This window comes from Sorex fumeus, unplaced genomic scaffold (assembly GCF_029834395.1).
Source record: "Sorex fumeus unplaced genomic scaffold, SorFum_2.1 ptg000006l, whole genome shotgun sequence".
NCBI classification, from domain to species: Eukaryota; Metazoa; Chordata; class Mammalia; order Eulipotyphla; family Soricidae; genus Sorex; species Sorex fumeus.
The window spans coordinates 38522911-38546972 of NW_026606063.1; the positions used below are offsets into that span (position 1 = coordinate 38522911).

Sequence of the window (24062 nt, forward strand, 5' to 3'; positions counted from 1 at the left end):
CCGCTCCTATTGCTCCCTCACCACAGACATTTTTTTAATTAGGATCAAATTGAGGGTGTCAAGCACACGAGACCTTCACGGAGCGACATCCTCACCAGCTCAAGATTTTCATCCTGGGACTTAATTCCCCCATCCCCCAAGTGTCAGTGGATAGGAAGTGATTCTGTGACCGTGGCTGGGGACCATGAACCTCGCACTGGGACTGGAGTCTCCTTCTGTGGTGAATGTAGGCTGCAGACCAGCCCCCAGGCAGTGCTGAGACTCTGGTCACCAATATAAATCCAGACATGGTCTCTCCACGTGACAGTTAAGGGACCTTAAACTTGTTTATGCGCCTCAGTGATTCAAAATGATGAGGTTTAATTGACCCACTGATAGGTCTTGTTTGGTGACTCATGAGCTAGAAAGCACATCTGTTCCTCGATCACTCTTTTAAAAATATTTTTGCCATCTTCTGTTGGTACAACCCCTCTGTAATCCTATAAATTTTGTTTTCTGCATTTAGAAACATTTATTCAGAGAGGGGTACAGAGGCCTCACCAGCCTACCATCCCTGGTATAAAGAAAGGCTCAAGATTCCTGCTAGGATGGGGTGCAACAGCACACCAGCATCAGTGCATGCCTGAGGCCTGGGTTCCAGCCTTGGCACCACAAGGTCCCTGAGTATTGCCAGGAGCAATCCCACAGCACTGCTGACTGTGGCTGTAAAAAAAAAAAAAAAACAAAATGAAAAAAACAAAACCCAAAGTTTCTGCTACTCTTGCCCTTAGGTGTTGTGGCCTTTAGGTGGGTTAGGGTTACCTCCACTCTGATTTTTTTTTTAAGTAAACAGATAATATTTGGAGATTTTGAAGGGGAGGAGAGAGCGAAAGTGGGAGAGAGTGGAGAGTAACCACTTATGAGAGAACCCGGGCTTCTCCAAGGTGGAGAGAGCCCCTTACACACAGCCCAGCATTAGACATGAAAGCATGCAAGTACACATCTAAAGAGGGAAGATAATGGGCGACACATGTGCTTGGGCACCACATGTGCTCGGCCACGTGGGCACAAGCAGCACATGGGCTCCGGCAGCATATGCGCCACTCTGATATTTTTTAAATTTTATTTTATTTTACTTTTATAAAGCTGTTCACAATATTTGATTACAGTTAATATTCAAAATGAAATCTCACCATCATTATACCTTCCCACCACCACATTTCCATCCCAAACCCCCATCCCTGCCCGAAAGCAGAACCAAAGTAATTTATTTTGTATTGTTTGTTATGAATAAACTGCTGAAAAAAATGCTCCAAAAAAGTTTCCTTAGAGGAAAGTTTGTGAAGATTCTTGCATTACACCCAGGGACGATTAAATCTTTGTATAAGAGATCACTAACACGTTGTTAAAGGTTGAGCCTTGTGTGCATATGTATTTATATATACGTATATATGATATATGTAATCTATAAAAATATATTTCCCTCTAAGATTGGTTGCTTTCTTCTTTAAAGGTAAAGGTAAAGGCCCTCCCGTTGATCGTCGATTTGCTCGAGCGGGCCCAGTAACGTCTCCATTGGAGACTTTGTTGTTACTGTGTCTGGCATATCGAATACTCTCGGTAGCTTGCCGGGCTCTCCGAGAGGGGCGGAGGAATCAAACTTGGGTCGGCCATGTTGGCCGCGTGTAAGGCGAACGCCCTACCCGCTGTGCTATCGCTCCAGCCCATCAAATGTGGTGCACTACTCTTGGAATATGAGGGAACATGAGATGTCCAGGAATAGATTCACTCACGGGTGACGGTTGGCCCGAACATGTGGAGAACGGCCATGAGCATGGTGGAGGTTGAGTTCTGGAGGTTTTTGGGGGCTGGTGATGGGTCCCTTGGGGCAGGGAGGGGCCCTTATCTGCCCCTTTCTGGGTTGCCCCAAGTGAAACAGCCTAGCGCAGGGTCCTTTGGCATGACTATGGAGAGTCATCTTATGCTCTCTTCCGAGAGATTTATATGGAGTCTCTGGATCATGGCTGTTGATGGGATTATTCGCTCTGATGTGAGTATAGTGGGTATGCACACAGGGGGGGAGGAACCTTGCCCGCTTTCACAGCCTTGGCTGGGTTTAGAGCTCGGAGCTCACGTTCGATGCTCCAGGCTGGGCCGTGGAGATGCCACAAAGCTCAACCTTGTTATTCACATTCCCCCCTCCCCTCCCCCCACCGTCCCTTATTGCTGTGTGGGCTATTCTTGGTAGTGCTGGGGGTAGGGAGAGGTGGGTCAGGCAGTTTTAGGGATGGACCCAGGTCTTGGGTAGGCGAGGCATGTGCTTTGCTCCTGCACCAGCCAGGTTCTTCAGAAACCGACACCTTGCATGGGGAGAAGGTACCACAGTAGAAAATTGTCTGTTTTTTTTTTTTTTTAATTTTTACTAGTGAAACACCATGAGGTACAGTTGTAGACTTAATGAGTTTTTGTGCTTGGGTTTCAGTTATACAATGATCGAGTACCTATCCCTCCACCAGTGCCCATTCTCCACCACCACTGATCCCAGTATCCCTCCCACCCCTCATCCCCCCCATCCCACCCTGCCTCTGTGGGAGGGCATTCCCTTTTGTTCTCTCTCTCCTTTTGGGTGCTAAAATGTAATATGGTGTGGGGCTGGAGCGATAGCACAGCGGGTAGGGCGTTTGCTTTGCATGCGGCCAACCTGGTTTCGCTTCCCAGCATCCCATATGGTCCCCTGAACACCGTCAGGAGTAATTCCTGAGTGAAGAGCCAGGAGTAACCCCTGTGCATCGCCGAGTGTGACCCAAAAAAGCAAAAAAAAAAAAAAAAGTAATATGGTGATAGGTGGAAACTAGACTCTGGTGACAAACAAAATGTAGCATACACTGATGTTGATTTCTAAGGCCATATCCCCAGAAACCTATATAGCATCATAAATCAATATTACTTAGAAAAGAATTGAAAAAAGGGCCCAAGCGATAGTACAGGGGTTAAGGTGCCGGCCTTGTGTGTAACCCATCCTGGCTCATCCCCATGGCATGTACAAGTATACAGTCCCTAAGCACTGCTGGGAGCAACCTCTGAGCACAGAGCCAGGACTAAGCATCGAACACTGCCAGGTGTGACTCCTGGAAAGAAAATTCATATCAATAATAAATCGACCGGGTGATACCAGAGGACAAAGATGGGAGCCAGCTCAGGAAGAGCTTGAAAACTTGGCGCCAGTGGTTCCAACGCATTCTTCACTCCTAGGGCTCAGCGTCTCCATCTGTAAAATGGGTCTTGCTAGAATGCAGTGCCAAGGATCAAAGGAGTCCATAGACCAGACTCCATTCACGGGAAAGTGCTTTGAAGTGCCCAAGCCCCGTGAGAAGGTGGGAGATCATTACTGGGGAGCCCCACCCCCTCCATGGCCAGGGGCTAATGAACTCCCAGGACCAACCCACCCAGTGGCTCAGCCAACCCAGATAATTGCTATAGCAACTCCACGGGTTTAATGAACTCCCAGCTATTTCTGCTGTGGGCCATTAAGGCAGTACAACTCTTTAGATTGGACTTTGTTAAGGGGCCTACATGAGTGAGCACAGGGCGTCCAGGGAGGCGTGTTCCTCCTGGCTTGGACTGGGGGGTCAAGTGCAACCTGAGAAGGGGCAGCTGCTCGGGACTGGATCTGGGGCCCAGAGATCTTATCTGTCCTTGAGCCAGACTTTCGATAAGGACTTTGCCAGCGGCCTTTCCAGCCAAGCCCAGCCGGCCATCTTGCTTAGTGACCTTGGGAAGGGTCTTAACTTCCCTGGAGCTCCCTCAGGAGAAGAGGGGTTTGACCCTTTATGCACCCGCTTTCTGGGCTGCCCATCTCTGGGCTCTTTCCTGGGGGAGCTTCCACAGCCCCCTGGCACAGCCCATCACTGTTATGGGACCCTGTGCCCTGGCCAGTCTCAGAGGTGCCACCCAACTGGGCTGGCAGTCCTGGGTCCCCCAGGACCTGGAGAGAATCAGACCCCACCAAGCTCACCGCCTGAGTCCTGGCTGGGAGCCTGCCTGCCTGCCTTCCACCCCACTGCCCCCCTCTTTCCTTCCTCTGGCCCCCAAGGTGTAGGCACGTCCATCTGCCACGGGCACTGACTCCCAGGATCCACGCAAACACAGCTGTGGGCTGAAGAAGCAATTCCCTCCCCAATCACGGCTCCAAGTCCCCTGGCTCTCAAGCTTCCTTGCTGTCCCCCTTCCTCGTCCCCTGACCAGAACTGAGGTCTCAAAGACCCACTGCGTGCTGATAGGGGGTTACATGCCGCCAGGCACTCGGCGCTGCTCTCCTCGGTAGGCTGGGCCTGACCAACCCCACCGGCCACCTTTCCGGTCACTCCTGGCCTTGCTTTCCTGGTAGGAGGTCCTTGTTCCATTGCCTCCTCCAGGGGAGAGTGTGTGAGTGTGGATGTGAGTGTGATTGTGTGAGCATGAGTGTGTTGTGTGTGTGAGTGTATGAGTGTGAGAGAATGAATGTGTGAGTGTGTATAATTGGGTGAGCATGAGTGTGTGAGTATGAGAGAATGTGGGTATGATTGTGTGAGCATGAGCATGAAAGTGTATGAGTGTGAGATAATAGTGTGAGTGTTTAAGATTGTGTGACCATAAGTGTATATGTGTGTGAGTGTGAGAGAATGAATGTGTGAGTGCATGAGTGTGATTGTATGAGCATGAATGTGTATGTGTGAGAGTGTGTGAGTGTGAGAATGAACGTGTGGATGTGAGTGTGAGAGAGTGTGTGTGTGTGTGTGTGAGCGTGTACATGAGTTGTGAGAGTGGTTGAGTGTGTATGAGTGTGAGAGTGTGAGAGTGAGCATAGATGAATGTGTATGAGTGTGTTAGTGTGCATGAGTGTGTGATACAGTGTCTTCCAGTGTGTGAGACTGTGAGTGTGTATATGACTGTGTGAGTATGTGAGTGTCTTTATGTGTGTCTGTGTCGGGAAGGAGGACCTCAGGGTTAGGAATGAATCTCAGAGGGCCTGTGCACAAGGCCAGGGATGGAGTCCTGGGATTCATCTGCTCCATCCCTGCTCTGCCCACTTCCTGTGGGACTCCTCCTCCAGCCTGCAGCCCAGGAGGGGGGCAGAGCTTTCTCCGGGGTCCCCATGCCGCCCAGGACAGATCCCTCAGCTGGGGCATAGGTTGCCTGGTTCCGGGTCCTCTCTGGTCTCCCGCCTCCTTCTGCTGGACCCTTCCTGGCCCTCGCGGCATGCCTGTCACGGACTCCACCCTCCACACTCCCTCCTGTGCCCCTCATTCTCCTTATTCCCTCTCTGGGAAGACCCTCGACAGAGTAATCCAGCCCCATTTCACAGAAGACCAAACAAATGCAGACTTGCTGAAAGTTATCTGGAGCTGCCAAAGCCCTGGGCCTCCCCCAAATTCTCCATGTTCGTTGCTGGCTTTTCATCCTTGGGTTGTGCATGCACGTGTGTTTCTGTGTGTTAAGTGTATATGCCTGTGTGTGTGGTGCGTGTTTATGTGTGTGTGTGTGTGTGTGTATGTGTCGGTGTGTGTGTCCACACATACTTGAGTGGGCCAATTCCGTGGGAGGCCCCGAGGCCCCTGCCGTAGCGTCTCCTCCTCCTGTCTCGGTGGCCCCGAGGCTGGCTGTGCCCTGGTCTTGAACAGAAACCATGTGGGAGCTCTCAGTTTCTATTTATACTGGAGACGGTAGGCAAGACGGTGCGCCCAGGAGCATGTGTGCTGGCATCAGAATCGATTGGGGACTGGTAATTAATTTGTTTAGACCTTAATTAATTCTCCAGTTCTTTCTTATTTGTGGACTGTCACGCTTAATTGTGTTCGGGAGCCGGAGCTCGGAGCAGGCCCTCCATTAATTGATGTGTGGCCGCTGCGAGGAGGAGGTTAATGGCTGGGGGAGCTGGGCAAACAGTGTAATTAAAGGTCAATAGCGGAGACACTGGAAAAATACACACCCCCGGGTCCAGCTCGCAGACCGAAGCTGAGCCTGTGCCCGAGGAGGCAGTCCCACAGATAGCCTTTCCCAGGAGGTGGCCGGCAGGTCCCGGGGGGTCACTGGGGGACATGGCGAGAGACACACGAGGGCCAGGGTAGGGGCTTTGGGTAGGGAGCTGAATGTGGGGACCCCAAGCATCACCTACAAAGCTGGGCTCCAGGCCCTGTGAGTGTGGGGGGAGGGACGAGTCAGGAGCCCAAGGTCACCCTAAGTTCCCAAGCTGGAGTCCCCAGGGAGGAGGACGCCCATCATGTGGCCAGCAGACACCCCGATTGGGCTGTGTTGGGGGACTGAGCACACGGAACTGCCAGCGGGAGGGAATTTCTTCCTGCCCCGTCCGTGGTCACTGCACTTTTCCATCCTGGAGAGACTTTGCTGGCTTTGAGCCCCTTCCTAGGGTCACGGGTGCAGTCTAGGGGGTACAAGTCCTTCCCGTCAAAGTCACCCCATCCCATCTCCATGCGCTACCCATTCCCCAGGTCAGGTCCCATCCCCTCCCCTCCTCCTCATAGGGCCACAGTGTGCCCGGGCCCAGGGGTCCGTCCCCAGCCTCCTCTGGGACCACAGTGGCAGGCTGTCCTGAGCCTCACGATGTCCACTCCAAGCCCGTAACACCAAGTGGGCATCCACAGCCCTCAGCAACTCCGGAGACCCCCACGTCTCTTCCTCCACCAGCAAGACCCACGTCCTTCTCCTGCCCTTCCCAGGGGACCCCAGGTCTCCGCACTCAGCCCAGCTTGCCTGGAGGGCCTATTCACCCCTCCCTCTCCACCGTCTTCTCAGCTGCCAGCTCAAGGACCACCTACTCCAGGATGCCCACCTGCTTTTTTTTAGCTCACACCCCCACCACCCCCAGGAAACTCCTGCTGGTAGCCCCGATCTGGGTCAGACCATGGAGCTGCCCAGTGTTATGTTTTTTCTCCTGAGCCTGCTTCTGTGTGATCTGAAGACAGGCCCTGGATGGCAGCCCTCATCACACACACACCCAGCCCAGGCCCTCTGCCTGGCACACCTCTGGTGATGTGTTTAAATGAGGGCTTTGGGAGAAGAGGTGTAGCACTCCCAGTGAACCCCCACCCTGATAACAAGGGTGGCCCGATTCTGTCATGCTTGTATGTCTTAGGGGGCCATTCAGTAAGTTGGGTTTTGACTTTTGCTTTCTAAGCATTCCCCCATCACCCGTTGGAAGGGGGTGTGGATGAGCTCTGGACCCATCATTTCCCAGCCATCCTGGGCACCTTCTCCAGCGTCCCTGGGTTGGATCTGGAAGAACAGGAGCTCTGGACTGGAGACCAGAGTCAGAGGCAGCCTTGGACCTGACCTGGTTCCTGGCTTGTGGTTGGGGGCCATGGGGCCCAGCCAGCAGGAGGGATTGCATGTCCCTTAGGGGTATCTTCCAAGCTCAGTCTCCTCCTCTTCACTAGTAGCTGCCCTGGTCAGAGGTGGCATGTGGGTCCCATTCCAGGCAAGGGCACACTGCTTGGCAGTGATGATGAGTTCACGGCAAGAGTCCCAGCCCTAGAAGCACTCTTGCATGGTCTGATGGAAGGCTTCTTGTTCTCCCAAAATGCAATGGCACAAGTGCTGCTACCTGCCGTGGCCATCCGGGAGGAGGACCATCTGGGAGAAGGACCTAGAAGTCCACGGCCTGTGACTAGAGGGGGTCAGAGGAGCCTCACGGACCTGGGTGTGTTTCTAGCAGAGCACCCGGGACCAAGGAGTCTGCTTAGTTGCGTCTCCCCATATTGTGGATGGCACTGACCAATCTGAGCCTGACAGTATCTTCAGAATGTGATGAAAACCCACCAGTCTATGACAGGATGCGCTCCCTCATGCGCTCACTGGCCCAGGAAGTGTCCAAGCAGCCCTTGCATCCAGATACCTGAGAGGTCCTCCCGACTGACCGCTCACCTGATTATCTCACTTACCCAGACCCAGCACACATGGTAACTTTCTGGTGCTGGAGACCCAGAGGCAGAGAAGGTGGATGGAGGGTGATGGGGGCGGGTGGGGGGGGAGACATGTGTGGGTCCTGCCTGGGGCCTTGGAGCTTGACCTTTCTCTCAGGGTAAATGGGGAAACCACGGGAGACTCTTTTTTGTTTGTTTTTGGACCACACCCAGTGATACTCAGGGGTTACTCCTGGCTCTGCACTTAGGAATTATTCCTGGCGGTGCTCAGGGGACCATATGGGATGCTAGAGATCGAACCCAGGTCAGCCATGTGCAAGGCAAACGCCCTCCCCGCTGTACTATCATCCTGTCCCACTGCTGAAGACTCTTGAGCTAGGGAGCAGCTGTGACAACAGGGAGCTTTCCAGAAGATGAATGTGTTAGCAGGAGTCTTTTTTATTAAGAGATTCCAAACTTCAGAGTCAGCCCACACCTACATTTACAAGCTGATTTTTCAATCCAGAAATTCCCAGTCCTGAGTTTGTGACACTTCAATATGGGTTGAGAAACTCTCCTTAAATTCTCAAGCTATTTAAAAGAAAATCTGCCACATCGCACTGCAGCTCAGTCAGAGTAACGGGGAATGTCGTGAAAGCAGGCGTGTACTAAGGCGCACATCTTCATTCGGTTATAATCACTCTTCTAATGCCAAGGGTGAGGGAGGATCTGGCTTGGAGGTGTGTGTGTGAGAGAGACAGACAAACAGACAGACAGAGACAGAGAGAAAGACAGAGACAGAGAGGGTTGACACACACATCTACTTGTAAACACATAGACAATGTCTGTCCTGGCCTAAGAACCCAGCTGCACAGAGCTCATCTCTGGAAAGAGAGTGAAGCTGAGTCAAGAATGGAAAGGACATATACTTTTTTTCAGGGGGCCATATCTAGTGGTACTTAGGGCTGATTCCTGGCTCTGTGCTCAAGAATCATTCCTGTTGAGACTTGGGGGTCCGTACAAGGTACTGGGAATTGAACCTGGGTTGGCCATAACAACTGCCCTACCTACCTACTGTGTTATCACTCTGGCCCAAGTGATACACTTTTTTATCATTTATGTGATACATACAAGTTACCTGCAAAAGAGAGAGAGAGAGAGAGAGAGAGAGAGAGAGAGAGAGAGAGATGGGAATTAGGACTTTATCCAATTCCTATTATTCCTATTAGTGCCAGCATGAAAGCATAACTGTTCTGCTAATCCAGACCATTTTTTAATTTTGGTTTAATAAAAGTGGCTCAGAGTGAGAAGTATAATACATCACAAAAGGCACTTTCCCTGCAAAAGATTAACTCTGGTTTGATCCCTGAGACCACATGCCAGGAGTTATCACTGAGTGCAGAGCCAAGAGTAAGTCCTGAGCACCAGTGGGTGCAGCCCAATACCCTTCCCTCAACACACACATAAGAAAGAGTCATGCTTCATAGAAAGATTGTACTCATTTGTGGAATATAAAGTAACAGAATGGGAGACTGACACCCAAGAACAGTAGAGGTAAATACCAGGAGGATTACGCCACAGTTTAGAAGCCGGCCTTGCATGCTGGGGGAAAAGGCAGCTCATATAGAGAAGGGGCCACCAAGTAAAGGGTGCTAGGAGGGTCTGCTCTGGATGGGAGATTCGTGCTGAAAGTGGATTATAGACCGAATATGATGGCTGATGGCCACTTAATACCTCTACTGCAAACACAACACCCAAAAAGAGAGAGAGAGCAAAAGAGAACGCCCTGCCACAGAGGCGAGATGGGTAGAGGGGACGGGGTGGGGTGGTAGGAGGGATGCTGGGACCATTGGTGGTAGAAAATGGGTACTGGTGATGGGATGGGTACTCGACCATTGTATGACTGAAACACAAGCATGTCTGTAACTGTACCTCATGGTGATTCACTAATAGCACTATTGCACTGTCCTCCCGTTGTTCATCAATTTGCTCGAGCGGGCACCAGTAATGGCTCCATTGTGAGACTTGTTGTTACTGTTTTTGACATATCCAATATGCCATGAGGAACTTGCCAGGCTCTGCCATGTGGGCGGGATACTCTTGGTAGCTTGCCGGGCCTCCAAGAGGGACGGAGGAATTGAACCCCGGTTGATTCACTAATAAATTTTTTTTTTTAAAAAAAGAAAGAGTCATGCTAGAAATAAATCCTGAGCGCTGTTGGTTATGGCCCCAAAACCAGGATAAAGAAATAAATGTGTATGAATTCCTGTCTATATGTATAAAACAGAAGGAGCTAGGCAATAATAGTACAGTGGGTAAGTTGTTTGCCTTACACATGGCTGACCCATGTTCAGTCTCCGGCACCACATGTGGTCCCCCAAACCCCATCAGGCATTATCCCTGAGTGCAGAGCCAGGAGTCAGCCAGGTGTGGTCCAAACCATTCCCCAATTTAAAATAAATAAAACAGATGTAAGTATATGTGAATATAGACTTATTAAGTCTATATGAATAGACTTAAGATAGATGAGCTCCTACTGTATATATACTGTTTTATAAGTCACTTTTTTTTTTTGCTCTTTGGGTCACATCCGGCGATGCTTAGGGATTACTCCTGGCTCATGCACTCAGGAATTACTCCTGGTGGTGCTCGGGGGACCATATGGGATGCTGGGAATCGAGCCTGGATTGGCCATGTTGGCTGCATGCAAGGCAAATGCCCTACCCGCTGTGCTATCACTCCAGCCCTGTGTAAGTCACTTTTAACCTCAGTACATTTTGGATGTCTTCACATGTCAGTCATTAAGTTCCATCCTATTCCTTTTAACCACCACAATAGTTTATTCCATTACTGTTCCTTTAAATAGCACGAGACACTTTTTAACACACAGAAAACAATGGAGAAATAAAATGTTAGCTATCCCCAAAGCCCTTCATGACCTCTTCTTTAGGATTCTGGTTTCTCCATCCTCTCTCGGGGGGGTGGTCGTTCACTTCGGTTTTACGTTTTATCTTCCATGTGTGTACCCAGACCAGAAATGGTATTGTTTGTTTTTTTACATTTCGTGTTAACTGTGTCTCTCTGAACCTCTCCTTTTAGGGCTTGCTTTCCATTGTGCTTTTGAGATTTTTCCATGTTAACACATAGACATTCTTTTCAGCTGCTATAGCATTCCACAGTTGATTACTTTGGGTTCAGTTGTTTCCAGTTTCTCATTATTATACATGGTCTGGCACCAAACAACCCCTCACACTTCTCCATGAGCCCTGGAGCGGGAGTTTCTGCAGGGCAGGGTTACCAAACAACTATCCAGGAAGCTGTAAAAGTAAAATGCAAGGGCTGGGGATGTGACTCAGCCATGGATATATGCTTTGTATGTGAGAGGCCCTGGTTTCCATTTTTTTTGTACCAAAAATAAATAATTAAGAAAGAAAAGAAAATGCAGCAATCTGAAACCTGCCACAGCTTTGGTTTCAGTTGTGTGGCTGGTGTCAAAAATCATCAATCATGTATCTAGAAATGGAATGACCATTTATCTTTGTGGAACACCTTAGGACATCTTAGCTTTAAGAGAACTTGCTAAATAGGTACTTAAATTTTTATTCCACTTATGAGTCTGAAGTTTTATTTCTCTACATCTTCTACACCATTTGCATTGTCAACCTTTAAAATTCTTTTTCCGTCTGAAATGGTCCTTTTTTTCAAACTTTTTTTTTAATTGAATCACTGTGAGATAGACCCTTACAAAGCTGTTCATGACTGGATTTCAGCCATACAGTATTCCAACATCCATCCCTCCACCAGTGTACATGAAATGGTTCCTTTTAAATATGTTTTTCTGATTCACAGTCTAGTTGAGTTGTAGGTTGTTATGTTTTTTCTCCATGAGAAAAGCCGCTGTCCACAGTATGAGAAAACAAGTCACCAGCCTATAGTAAAACTATAGCCAATGGGGACGTTTCTCCAAGATATATTAAAAACCTCTAAAGAGTGACTTTTTTTTTTAGGTTTGAAAAACCTATCTTTGACTATTGCTGAGAGTTCAAGTCACCAGTTTTCAGACTAGTTCTTCTATGAACTCTTACTCAAATATTTTTCTAATTTTTTATCGTTATGTTTTTTCTTACTAATATGTTTAAAGCTTTTTATGCATCTTGCAGATGTCTGTGATTGAAGGGAACAGACTCGATCCAGCTCACATGATAAGGAATGTATTACTTTAAAAGCTCAAGTCGGAGGCAAGGCATCTGGGACCCCTCTTCCCACTCTTCTTGCTCTCAAGGGCTTTATCTTCATGATGGATGTTCCCTTCATGGCTGCAGGGAGGCAGCAGCCGCTTCACGTGTAACCTCCACTTCCACACCCACCACATCCCCTGGACCAGAGGATCCCTGGCCACCTCGCCTCACCTTCCCCAGAAGCCCCCAGCAGGCGCGCTCATTGGCTAGGGCCAGTCATGTGATCCTTTCTAACTCAGTCTCCTACACGGGTTTTTACAATCAGTTTAATTTATTTTTTTCCTTAAATTTTTAATAGTGAAACACAGTGAGGTACAGTTGTAGACTTACAAATTTTTGTGCTTGGGTATCAGTTATACAATGATCGAATACCCATCCCTCCACCAGTGCCCATTCTCCACCACCACTGATCCCAATATCCCTCCCACCCCCCCATCCCCCCCTTCCCACCCTACCTCTGTGGCAGGGCATTCCCTTTTGTTATCTCTCTCCTTTTGAGTGCTGTGGTTTGCAAAAGAGACATTGAGTAACAATCATTTTCGGTCTGTAGTCTACTCTCATCACACATGAGCACCAAATAAATGGTGTTGGGAGGTTCCTCTCAGTCAGTTTAATTTAGAGGGGTGATAGCATAGCTATTGGGAGTCCCCCTGATCATCCATCGATTTATAGTACTAGCCCTTGTTTGATATATATAATAAATGTATTTTCCTAGTTTCCCATTTCCTAGAATATGGCTCAGAGATTGAAGTCATGCTTCTCGATTCTAATATGCTTCAGTTATAAGAAGCATTAATATAACAGTCTTGCTGAAAAGGAGAGGACTATATTTCATGTTTGTTTGAGGAGTTAACAAGTATTCATGTGCACCTTCAATCTAACCCACTTTCTTTAATGGCTTGGAATTTGAGTTATAAGCCATCTTCAGATTTTCTAATTCTTTTTTGGGATATTGGTTGCTAAACACAGTATTATATTCACAACTACTTTTTTGCAGCTCCTGCTTCTAATTTGAACTTTTTCAGTTCCTTTTAAATGGACAGTATAAGTTTGCTCCTCAAGCCCGTGTTCCCTCTTGAGTTTATATCTCACTTATTTGTCTCTCTATTTCTTTGCTTGTCAATTAATTCCACTCTGGGGAAGCCTGTGTTCTCTCTTGAACACACATTTCTCTCTTTCTCTTCCTTCTTTCTAAATAAGCTTCAGTAAAAACTACCTTGCTAAGCTGAAAAAAGAAGAAATTAAAATGGACAATATAATAGCTGTGGCCCAGAGGAAGAGCGTAGAGCTCTAACTCACACATTGAGGTCCTAGCTACAATTCTGGATGCTACAAAAATAAATAAAATGAACAGCGTCGTTTCAAAGCATATAAGAGAACAGTAGGAGAATTTTGGTCTGAATTTCCTATTTGGTTACATTTATAGTTTCTCCCCCCCCCTTCCCCTTCCTTTATTTGAATGAACAAATGCTCCTAAGTTCATAAGCTTCTTTAGGAAGATTCTGACATCTAGATGCCCAAGTATAGGGCTCATAACTAGGTCATACCAATTCTCTCTGGCTCAATTTTTTTTATTATTTGTTTATTTTATTTGGTTTGTGGACTTGAGGATTGAGCTCGGGGCCTCATGTATGCAAGGCAGGTCCTCTACCACTGAGCTGTTGCCAGGCCCTTGGCGTTAAAGATTTTTATGGTCTGTTTCATGCAGTTTGGTGAGTTCTCTTTGCTTTTTAAGACAAATGGTCCGATATATCCTCATTGTAAGCATGCACACAGTACCAAAAAATTTAAGTTGAAAACACAGAAGTCCTTCAACAACTCTTAATTCCCAAATTGGTTCCTTCCCCCCAGGGGACTGCTCTATGAGGTGTGGGCTTGTCAAAACATTACCTGTGGATTTCTACACACACAGATGCATGTATGCCAATTATAGGGTTTTACATGCAGTAAGCACCCTGGACATATTCGGTAGCTTTTTTTTTTCTTTTTTTTTTTTACATAAGTTTGTTTTGGAGATTTTCCCATGTGAGTTCCCTAATCGTGGACATTTAGGTTGTTTCTAATTATTTGCTCTTACAAACAGTGCTATAATTAACATCCTTGTAAATGTCTCTTTGTGCATATGGGCAAGCATTTCTTTAGGATAGCTATCTATGGTTTGGCAATTTCTGCTGCCTTTAATTGCATTGCCTGGTAGCTGGCAGACGATCTTCTGCATGTACAATGACTTTTCATGTCCGTGCTCCATTATAGTGTAAGTTTTAAAAAGATGTTTTAGGCAACAATTAGGATTCCAAGTTTAAGTTCAAGTTCGTCGGGATGGCTGTGGGAGGCTAAGGGGGACGCTGGAGCCAAACAGTGACCTCTGTCTATGGTGACGTTTACACAGGCGCAGAGCGTAAATGTCCCCCACCCCCTGCGAACTTCGTTGTAAGGCACATCATGATTTTTTCAAAAAATTAATAGATGGGGAAATGCATCGTAGTCTGGTGGAGCTCTTCCCTAAGCGAATAGCCCATCATGCTGCTCCCCTGCGAGCGATCTGTTTCCCCGGGGCGAATATGGCACCTTCACCACCAACTCTCTGCCTTGCAGGCGGCGGCCCATCGGAACTATTCGCTCCATCCAGCTCCATGTCTGTTTCTGTGTGAGTTGGAGGGCAAGCTCCCCTGCGGTCTTCTTTCTGAGAATTCTCTTGCACATTTGGCTTCCTGTCTACTGCTCTTTCTTCTTCCCCTCGCTGTCCCCTTTACACAGTGCTTCATTAGCTGTTCACAATCTGCATGATTTTGCATCACGATGGGTTTGATGTGAGAACATCTGCAGCAGTCAAGAGCATATTTTCCTCAGGACTTGACACTGAGCTTGCCATCAGTGTGAAATGAGCTTTCTCTCCGCTCTCTCTCTCTCTCTCTCTCTCTCTTCTTTCTCTTTCTCTCTCTCCTCTCCTCTCCTTTCTCTCCCTCCCTCCTTCTCTCCTCTCCCCACTATCTTGTGACATCTCCCAGCATCGCTGCTCCAACATCAGTTATGCCTGCGTCTTGAATGGTGTCAATCTGAGTTGAAAATGCGCCAGCTTTCTTAACATTATCACTAACAGGCTGCTTAATTAACCTGCTGATACTGTCAATAATATTTCTTGCTGGTGTGCAAGAAAAGAGACCCGTGGCCCATAGCCCCTCTCTCTCTCTCTCTCTCTCTCTCTCTCTCTCTCTCTCTCTCTCTCTCCTCTCACCTCTCTCCTCTCTTTCGTTTGCTTTGGTGCTCTATGTCTGTCACAGAAGCTGGACTTGCCAGGAATGGGATGGGAAGAATCTGGCTGGGAGGATTTGAAAAGGAATCGCAAAATCACTAGTGCTGGATGAGACGATGGCATGGAACCGGTCAGCCTTCTTGCTCAGAGCCAGCAGTGGCCAGGAGTCTGTGCCTTCAGCCTTTGCTGAGATGAAGGGACAGCTGTGCAGTCCACAGAAATGAGTCAAGTGTACATGCCATTGGAGCGGGCAGGAGGAATGTGGGCCCTTCAGGGGAGAGTCTGAGGGTTGCCTTCGTGCTCAGGTGTGTTCTTAGGGGGGTTCAGGGTTTCTTCCTGGCACCTTGAAGGAGTGAGGATTGACAGCTCTCACCAAGGTCCCAGAGACTCACAGGAGCTGGGTGCTCCTGTCCCTTCGTGTTTTACCTTTTATCTCACATGGTTTTGCTTTGGAACCCAAGTTCTGTCCCATCCTGCTGTGACTGCAATTCACATCTGGAAATTGTAGAGAGTGGACAAGGTGAATGAACTGCCACCATGAGCTCGGGGCTGCCGACCACCATTCCGGATTTGGGCTTCTTCTCTTTGGCTCTTACACACATGCATGCACACGGTGGGGCTAGAGCTCCCAGTCAGTCTGACGGGACCTGGGCATGGGTGCAGAGGCTGCTATCCCAAGGGCTCCGCCAGTGTCCAGAGACCTGCTGGATCTGCCCAGAGCAACCCCTCTTTTCTCATTGCAGCCAGGGCTGGGTGAACCGCAGTTCCTGGGCTGAGGGAGTGGACGGGACTCCTGACTGGAAGGAGATCTGGTCCCAGGGACCACGTGGTTGTAATCTGACCTTTTATGAAATGGTAGTGGGGGCAGCAGCAGGGGTTCTTAGCGGACAGGAAACGATGACTTTTGATGAGGAAGCGAACCCCAGTATCCTCTCCCAGGGTTTTGTTGGGTCATCTGAGGACCTGCCCCACCCCCCACAGCCCCAACCCCTACCCCTCGCAGTCTCTGGGGTTCAAGGGCTGCAACTCCTTCCTGTCACCACTAGAGGGCGTGTCCCTAACATGCAGACCAGATGCCAACTTGGCAAGGCCAGTGTGGGGGTCCTGGGGCCCACATGGGGCTGGGCCCAACTTTCCTCTGAGGGTGAAAGGGGGGAAGACGCCCAATCTAAATTGAGACCCAAGTTCAACCAGACCAGAAAGCCAGGCTCCGAGAGGCTCCTCAGTTGTCTCGAGTCGGCTTATGCTGACCCTCCCTTGGTTCTGTCTGCGTTGAGCGTTTCTCCCCTTCAGCGCTGCTGGCATGTGCAGCGGGTGATTTGGGGGGAGGCTGGAGGCGATGTGGGGGGGGGGCGCTTCCTGGGCAATGCAGGAGGTTTGACAGCTTCCCTGGTCTCTGCACTCCACATGTCAGCAGCAACCCGCCCCCCCTCCCCCTCAGGGCCTGTTCTCCAAGGATGGGTCCTGGCAGAATGGCCCAGGGAGGGGCCTGGGTGTGACAGGCCAGAGCAACCTTTAGTTCCGACAGCGAGAGAGCGGGTCGCGGCGGGCCCGTGGCGGGTGACTGTCTTGTGGCGGCGCGTGAGCTGCTCAGGGCGGCATATGTGCTGTAAATACGTACAAGGCTGTGCCTGGGCTCCTTCCTCCTTTCTTCTCCCAAGACTGCAGAGCATCTCCGACTTCCCCTCTGTTGATTCCACCTCCCCGCTTTATGGAAGCAGGAGACGACGGAGGCTCAGATGCCCCCGGGTGGCTCACACGGCCCCTCATCTGTAGGACCCGGCACCCCAGCTGCAAGGGTCCCAGACCGTCGTCCCCCCACCCCCTGCTCTCCGGCTTTGGCTTGGGCACGGGGAGCATCTGCGGGCTTCCTCCCACTCCACCTGCCCACAGGCCCGCCACCCTCCAGCTCCCCAAACCCTGGTGCCCCCCCCAGCCTGGAGGGAGTGGGGAAGCAGCAGGTGTTGATGCTAATCAGCGTTCACAGCCCAGAACTGCAGTCGCTCCCAGGCTCACACACTCCCCAAAATTAAACACTCATTATACAAAATTAATTGACATTAATTAGCAAAAATTAAAACTTTAAACACAGCAAGGCGCTTTTGGGGGAGGAGTGAAGCAGCGGGTTCCACATTTGTCACCCCCCCCGCTCCCCACCCACCCACCACCCCCAAGTCCCCCCACTTTTATCCTGATGCAGGGCTGGAGTTCAGGCGAGGTCAGTGCCTGTCCTGGCCTGGACCGCAGGGCCCAGCCCCGTGAACCTCAGGAATGACGCTCTTGGTGCTGCTCACCCCTGACCGTACCCCCCTCCCCCAAACTCTATGCTCTGTGAGGAGCCCAGAACCCTCCCCCCTGGCTCAGGTCCCCATGAACTCGAAGGGGAGGAAGCGCCCCCCTGCCCCGCCCCTCCAAAGCGGGACTCTCGTACCCTGGGAGACAAGGACACAGATGGTCTAGCTCTGCCTGTCACCCCTCCACAGCCCTCCTGGCTCGGGGTTCCCAAGAAGGAGGCATCGGGAGACTCCTCGCTCTCGTCCCATTTTGCTGTGGGACCTCAGCAAAGTGCCCCCACCCCAGGCTCAATTTCCCACCCATCTGATGAGGGGGCGGCGCCGGGGGTGGGGGGGGAGCACTGACTGAGGTTCCTGCCTTCTCTGGCACCTGCTGTCAGAGCTCGACTCATTCTGCAGCGCGAGGGTTGGTGGGGCTGGGCAGGGGGTGGGGGGGGGCGGTGGGCTGGCATTTCAGGAGTCTGACCTGAAAGGCAAGCCAGAGGGCTGCTGAGAGGCTGGGGGTGGTGCCACAGGCTGGGAGCACTGGCTCTGGGAGCCCTGGACGAGCCCTGGACGGTGCTGGCTTCCTCCCGTGACGCTGGGCCTTTGCTGGCTCAGAGGCAGCTGGGCCCCAGGGCCTGGTGCCTGTGTCTGAGCACTGACCTTGTCAGGGCCTGGAGGGGAGCCTGGGGGGAGTCTTCTCCACCCCTCATTGCTCCCTGTCACCCTCTCCCCACCCCCCGCCCCGTGCTCCTCCAGCCAGCGCCAACATCTGCAACGTGGTCCTGATGCGCTACGGGGAGCTGGAGGAAGGGATCGACGTCTTGGACGGTGACGGCAACCTCGTGGGCTCCTCTAGGATCGCAGCCAGACACGTGGGTCTGCGGTGGGGTGGGGGTGGGGGGGGGTGAGGGGGGCTGCCAGGCCGGCCCACGAGGCGGAGGCGGGGAGAAGGGCTTCATTCCTCAGCACCCTTGCTGGGTGCTCTAAGCTCTCTTCCTCAGCCCGCCCTCCCCGCCCCAGGTCAGGGCCCAGCCTTGCCTGTCCCCAGGGCCCCCAAACATCCTGCTCTCGAGGGAGGGTCTCCTCCCCAGTCCCTCCTCACTGCCTGCCTGCTAATTGGCGAGAGCAGAGGGGAGCCCCCCTCAGCGACCTCCCCCTCCCCAGAAGCCAGGGCCTGCTCCCTGGGCCCTTGTGTTATCCCCCCCAGGGAAGGAGGCCTCACCTGTGGGCGGAGCCTGCGCTAATGGGCACCTGCCCCGTCCTCTAGGAGCCAGGGCTGCCCTTCAAGGATTTCAGGCCCCGTGGGATCTGGTTACCAGAAGCCTCTCTCCCCCACTGCTCTCAGCGAGCTCACCGCCAGCAACTCAGGACCATCCACTCCTCTGTCCATCTGTCCGGCTGTGCCTCAGTCCTTCTCCCCACACTCCCGGCCTTCATGCTAACAGCGGTGGAGGTGGGGGAGGGTTCCCTCCCTGGCCTCTAAGTGCTGCTGGGAGGGGCTCCTGGGGCTGGACCTTCAACCTTGGAGGTCACCCTCCACCCACCACCCCTGCTGGTCTCAGGGTTTGTGAGTGGGGGGAGAGGCCATGGCCTCCTCGGCACTGGGACCCTCTTCACTCAGGGGAGTCGAGAGGTCTGTTCCACAGCCTTCCTGGAAATCGGCCTGAGGAGGCCTGTTTTCTGGGCAAAGTGTTCCATGCAGAACTTTGCTTAGGGTGGAGGCGGGGAGCCCCGTGGGCCTCATTTCTCCTGGGATGACCCAGCCCTTCTGCAGCCCTGCGGGGGGCGAGGGGGGGGGGCTCTGCCTTTCCCGAGTCGTCTTCTCCGAAGGCTGGAAGCCCAGGAAGGCGGAAGGAATCGTCAGGCTGTGGGACTGTCTCTGAGCTGTGCCCTCCTTCCTGCGCCCAGGCCCGGGCAGCCCTGCATGGGGACAGCAGGAGGCAGTGCCTGCATTTCCCCTGACAAAGCCAGGCAGGCGCTGGCCCAGAGCCAGGAGGTGCCACATCTTTGTAAGGAATGCCAGAGAGAAAGAAGAGCCGGAGCAGGTCCCAGTGTGTCCCAAGCCCTCTGGCCACCTCCTCCCAGGCCCTTGGTGGGGCTGCCGTGTGGCTGACCAGGAGCCGCATGTCTCAGACTCGTGTAGTGGGAAGGAAGCAGCTTTGGGATCCATCCCTGAGAGCGAGTCCCTTGAGTGATTCCACTCTCAGATGTGCTCAGCTGCATCGCACACACCTCGGGGCTGCGGTTTGGGGGTGCTCCCATCCGACTCCCCTGCTCACCACAGCCTCTGCTTGCCCCAGGCCCTGCTGGAGACGGCGCTGACCCGCGTGGTCCTCCCCATGCCCATCCTGGTGCTACCCCCGATCGTCATGTCCATGCTGGAGAAGTGAGTCAGGGTGACCAGGAGAAGGGTTTGGAGGGAGGGGAAGGGGCGGGGCCTGGGCAGGGCTAGGAGCATGCTGGGGGGGAGTAGCGGGGGGGGGGGGGGGGGGGGGACCATGCTGGATGCTGGGAAGCCGTGGGGCGGGGGGCAGAGCCGGCAGGATGAATGGTTCTGGGCTAGGTGGGTACGTGACTGAGTTGGCTTGTCTGTGTGTGCACCTGTGTGTGTGCATGTGCCTGCATGTGTGTCTGTGTGCACTTGCATGTGTCTGTGTGTACCTGTGTGTCTGTGTGCACTTGTATGTGTACACCTGTATATCTGTATACACCGCTCTGGTCTGTGCACACCTGCATGTGTCTGTGAACACCTGCATGTGTGTCTATGTGCACCTGTGTGTCTGTGTGCACCTCTGTGTGTCTGTGCGCACTTGCGTGTATGTCTGCATGTGCACAGGTGTGTCTAGGTGTGTACTTGTGTGTGTGTGTCCCTGCATGTGTCTGTATACATCTGTGTGTTTGTGTGCATCTGCATGTCTATGTACAACTAGGTGTGTCTGTGTGTACCTGTATGGTGTCCATGTCATCTGTGTGTCTGTGTGTGCACTGTGTGTGCCTTTGTGCGTACCTGCATGTGTCTGTGTGCATCTGCATGTGTCTGTATGTGTACCTGTGTCTGTATGTCTCTGTGTGAGTGTATATGTGTGTGTGAGTGTGTGTGAGAGTGTCTGTGTCTCTCTGTATGTCCACCCTGCTCAGGGAACAGTGCCACCCCATTCTGACAAGCCCATCTGAGGAAAGCGGAAAGAATAGGGAGGGTGTTGGGCAAGAGGTAGGTGAGGCACCTCTTGGGCCTCAGGGTCTCCATTTCCCAGGTACAAACCACCGTGTGGACCCCTGCCTCCTTCAGAGGGGCTGTGATCCCCAGGTCTGCCCTGCTAGAGTAGTGCCAGGGTAAGGAGTTCACTCGTGGGTGGAGAGGCTGAGCAGAGGGGGAGCACCCTGGACACAAAGAATGGGGCAGCGAGAGGACTGGGGTGTCTTGAGGGAGGGCAAAGTCACAGGCTGGGCGGGTGACAATGAACAAACACCTGGAAAAAGGCACCGCAAAGAGCAAGGGTGGGGCATGCCAGCTGGAGCTCTGGGGCACCCGGGCCACACGCAGCAGTGCTTTGGGGTCCCCAGCAGAGCTAGGGGGCCATGCAGTGCCATGGATGAAACTCAGAACATGAACTCTCTTCCCAGCCCTGCACATCTGACCACTGACACTTCTCCATATCTAAGATTCTTTTTTTTTTATTATTTTTTGGGTCACACCCGGCAATGCACAGGGGTTATTCCTGGCTCTGCACTCAGGAATTACTCCTGGCGGTGCTCAGGGGACCATATGGGATGCTGGGAATCGAACCTGGGGCAACCGCGTGCAAGGCAAACGTTCTACCCGCTGTGCTATTGCTCCAGCCCCCATATTTAAGATTCTTTCTCTAGTTATTTTTAATTTTTATTTATGGCTTTTGGGCCACACCCAGCAATGCTCAGAGGTTACATGTGGCTCTCTACTCAGGAACCACTCCTGATGCTGGTCAGGAGTGAAATGGGATGCTGGCAGTGGAAGTGGAAGTCGGGTTGGCTGCATACAAGGCAAATGCCCTACCCTCTGTGCTCTCTCTCCATCCCGCTCTAGTTATTTGGTGCCTGTGTTTCACTGCATAATCATGGCAGCCTGTTTTGTGTTTTTTTTAAGTCATGTCGGCATGATTTTTTAAAGCTCTACATAATGGTCACACCCTACCTAAGCCAGTCACGTGGAGGAGAGAATTCTGCTAGTTTTCTGCTCAAATATTAAGATGGACAGAAGTCAGAGTGATAGTACAGTGGATAGGGCGTTTGCCTTTCACGTGGCCCATCCTAGTTTGATCCCCGGCATCCCATATGGTCCTCTGAGCCAGCCAAGGATGATCCCTGAGTGCAGAACCAAAAGGTAGCCCTGAGCCTAAGTGAGGCCCAAAAACCAAAAAAGAAAGAAAATTTATAGGGCAAAGAGGGTCCTGTTTGTGCCCTCAGAGATTTCCTACTGGGCATGAGTTGGGGGAAAGATGAGATTGGGTGGCTGGAGATACAGGGCAGAATATCATTAGGAAAAGAAGGCCCTTTGGTTCTTGCTTCCCCACTTGCAGGCCAGACAGATGGAGGAGTTGCCTGCAGCCTCAGTTTCCCCAGAGATGTTCACTACCTAGCCTGCTTCCCCTGGGTGGGGGGGGGGGGGCGGCCTTGCATTCCAGCCCTCCAGTAGATCCACGGGTTCTTTGTAGCCCCCTCCCCGCAGCAGTTCCGAGCAGGGGTGCCAGTGGCAGGACCTCTGCAGGGAGGGGCCGCAGAGGCAGCCCCCACTCTAGGGGAGGCCCGGCTGGGTGAGGAGGTCCGACAGCCTGGGAAGCAAGACAAAAGAACACTTACAAAGCAGCCTACTTGCAAATTAATGGGGCGCCAAGTAAGGCGTGCTCCAAGTGCTGAGGGAATGCAGGGCTACGGGGAGGCAAGCTGTTGTGTGGAGGCCGGGGGCTGTGCTCTGGCCTCCGTTTGTCCTCTGTGGGAGCACTGCTCCCTGGGTTCCTGCAGGGGGAGGGTGGGGAGCACAGCCTGGGGCCCCTGCTCGAGACTAGAAGAAAAGGGGCTGAAGCAGGAGAGCCGAGCCCCCCCACCCCAGCACTGAGGTCTGGCTTACTCCACTGCCACCCTGGGCTTAGGCATGCAGGGAGCTGCACCCCTAAACTCACACACACACACACACACACACACACACGCACACACACCTCCTCCCCCTTTGTCCCCCTTGCTCCTCTGAGGTAGGCTGCTTCCCTGGGGGGAGAGGGGCTGAGGCCCACACCCCAGCTTCACTACTGGAGCTGGTTTCATTTATTTATTTACTCTAGTGTGAGGAAACCCCTCCCAGTACTGCTCAGGGGTCGCTTCTAGCCACAGCTCTAAGGGCCAGGCCATGCAGTGCCAGGGATTAAATCCAGCATCCTCACATGCAAACAACACATGTACCCAGTCCACTGAGTCATGGCCCAGCTGCCCCTATTTGATTTTTTTTTTTTTTGGAAGAGGGGTGGGGTGGGGAGACACACCCAGCAGTGCTTAGGGATAACTCCTGGATCTGTGCTCAGGGGTTTATTCCAGGTGGTGCTGGGGTGTGTGTGTGTGTGTGTGTGTGTGTGTGTGTGTGTGTGTGTGTGTGTGTGTGTGTGCAGCGGATCAAATGGGATGGTGGGGATCGAACCCAGGCATGCAAAGCACTACCTGGTTGTACTATCTCTGCTCCCCCCCCCAAATCTGGAATCTGGCATTAGACCCAGAGCTGAGAGCTCAGTCTCCCCGACATCAGCACCCCCACCCGCCCAAACTCAGACACAGGTGTCTGTTCTGGACTTGGAGGCTGGGCCCTTTCCGCCCTGCCTCCCCCAGGACACCCTGTCAGCTTCCGGGGCTGTGGGGCTGGCTGGAGGCTGGGATGGGGTGCAGACCACACCCTCCGCCACAGAGGTTCCTGCGGCCGTTCCCAGCTTCCTGTTCCCTGAGATCCGGGTCTTTCCTTTCTCCCAGGCATTCGCACATCTCTCCATCTGCATATTTTAACTCCCCCAGCTGCCTTCCCCTCTTCCCTCCCTGCCATTTCCCTCCTCCCCTCCCCTGCCTGCTGTGTTCACTCTCCCTGGCTCGGCCTTAAGGGGGGCTCCCGGCTACCACTGTCTCCTGGATTGGGGGCACTAGGGGAGCTTGGCCTAGTTCCCCCCTGCTAGGAAGCTAAGGGCCCAGCCCCACCTAAAAGGTGAAGGGCTGCCCAGGGGTCCCCAACAAGTGACCCAAGGCTTGTCACTCACTCACCTCACCATCCTTCCTGGAGGTGACCTTTAGGGTCCAAAGTTGCCGCTGCCCACCCCGCTGCCCTAACTCCCTGCAGAGCCTGTCCCCCTTCTGGGCCCCTTGAGCAGTCTGAGAGGAGGCTCGGGGCCATCTTTGTGTCCTGCTTAGT

General features: G+C 52.2%; 1 protein-coding gene across 2 annotated transcripts in view; it reads left to right on the forward strand.

Moving 5' to 3' along the window:
- The window catches only part of SFXN5 (sideroflexin 5), a 125126-nt gene that overhangs the window by 81549 nt on the left and 19515 nt on the right, over positions 1-24062 (forward strand). The window contains exons 11-12 of one of the 2 annotated variants that reach the window (XM_056122519.1): positions 18404-18519; positions 19948-20033. In XM_056122519.1, the coding sequence (XP_055978494.1) occupies positions 18404-18519; positions 19948-20033 (202 nt within the window). The remainder of the gene's footprint in view (positions 1-18403; positions 18520-19947; positions 20034-24062) is intronic. The other variant, XM_056122526.1, reaches the window with a different exon arrangement.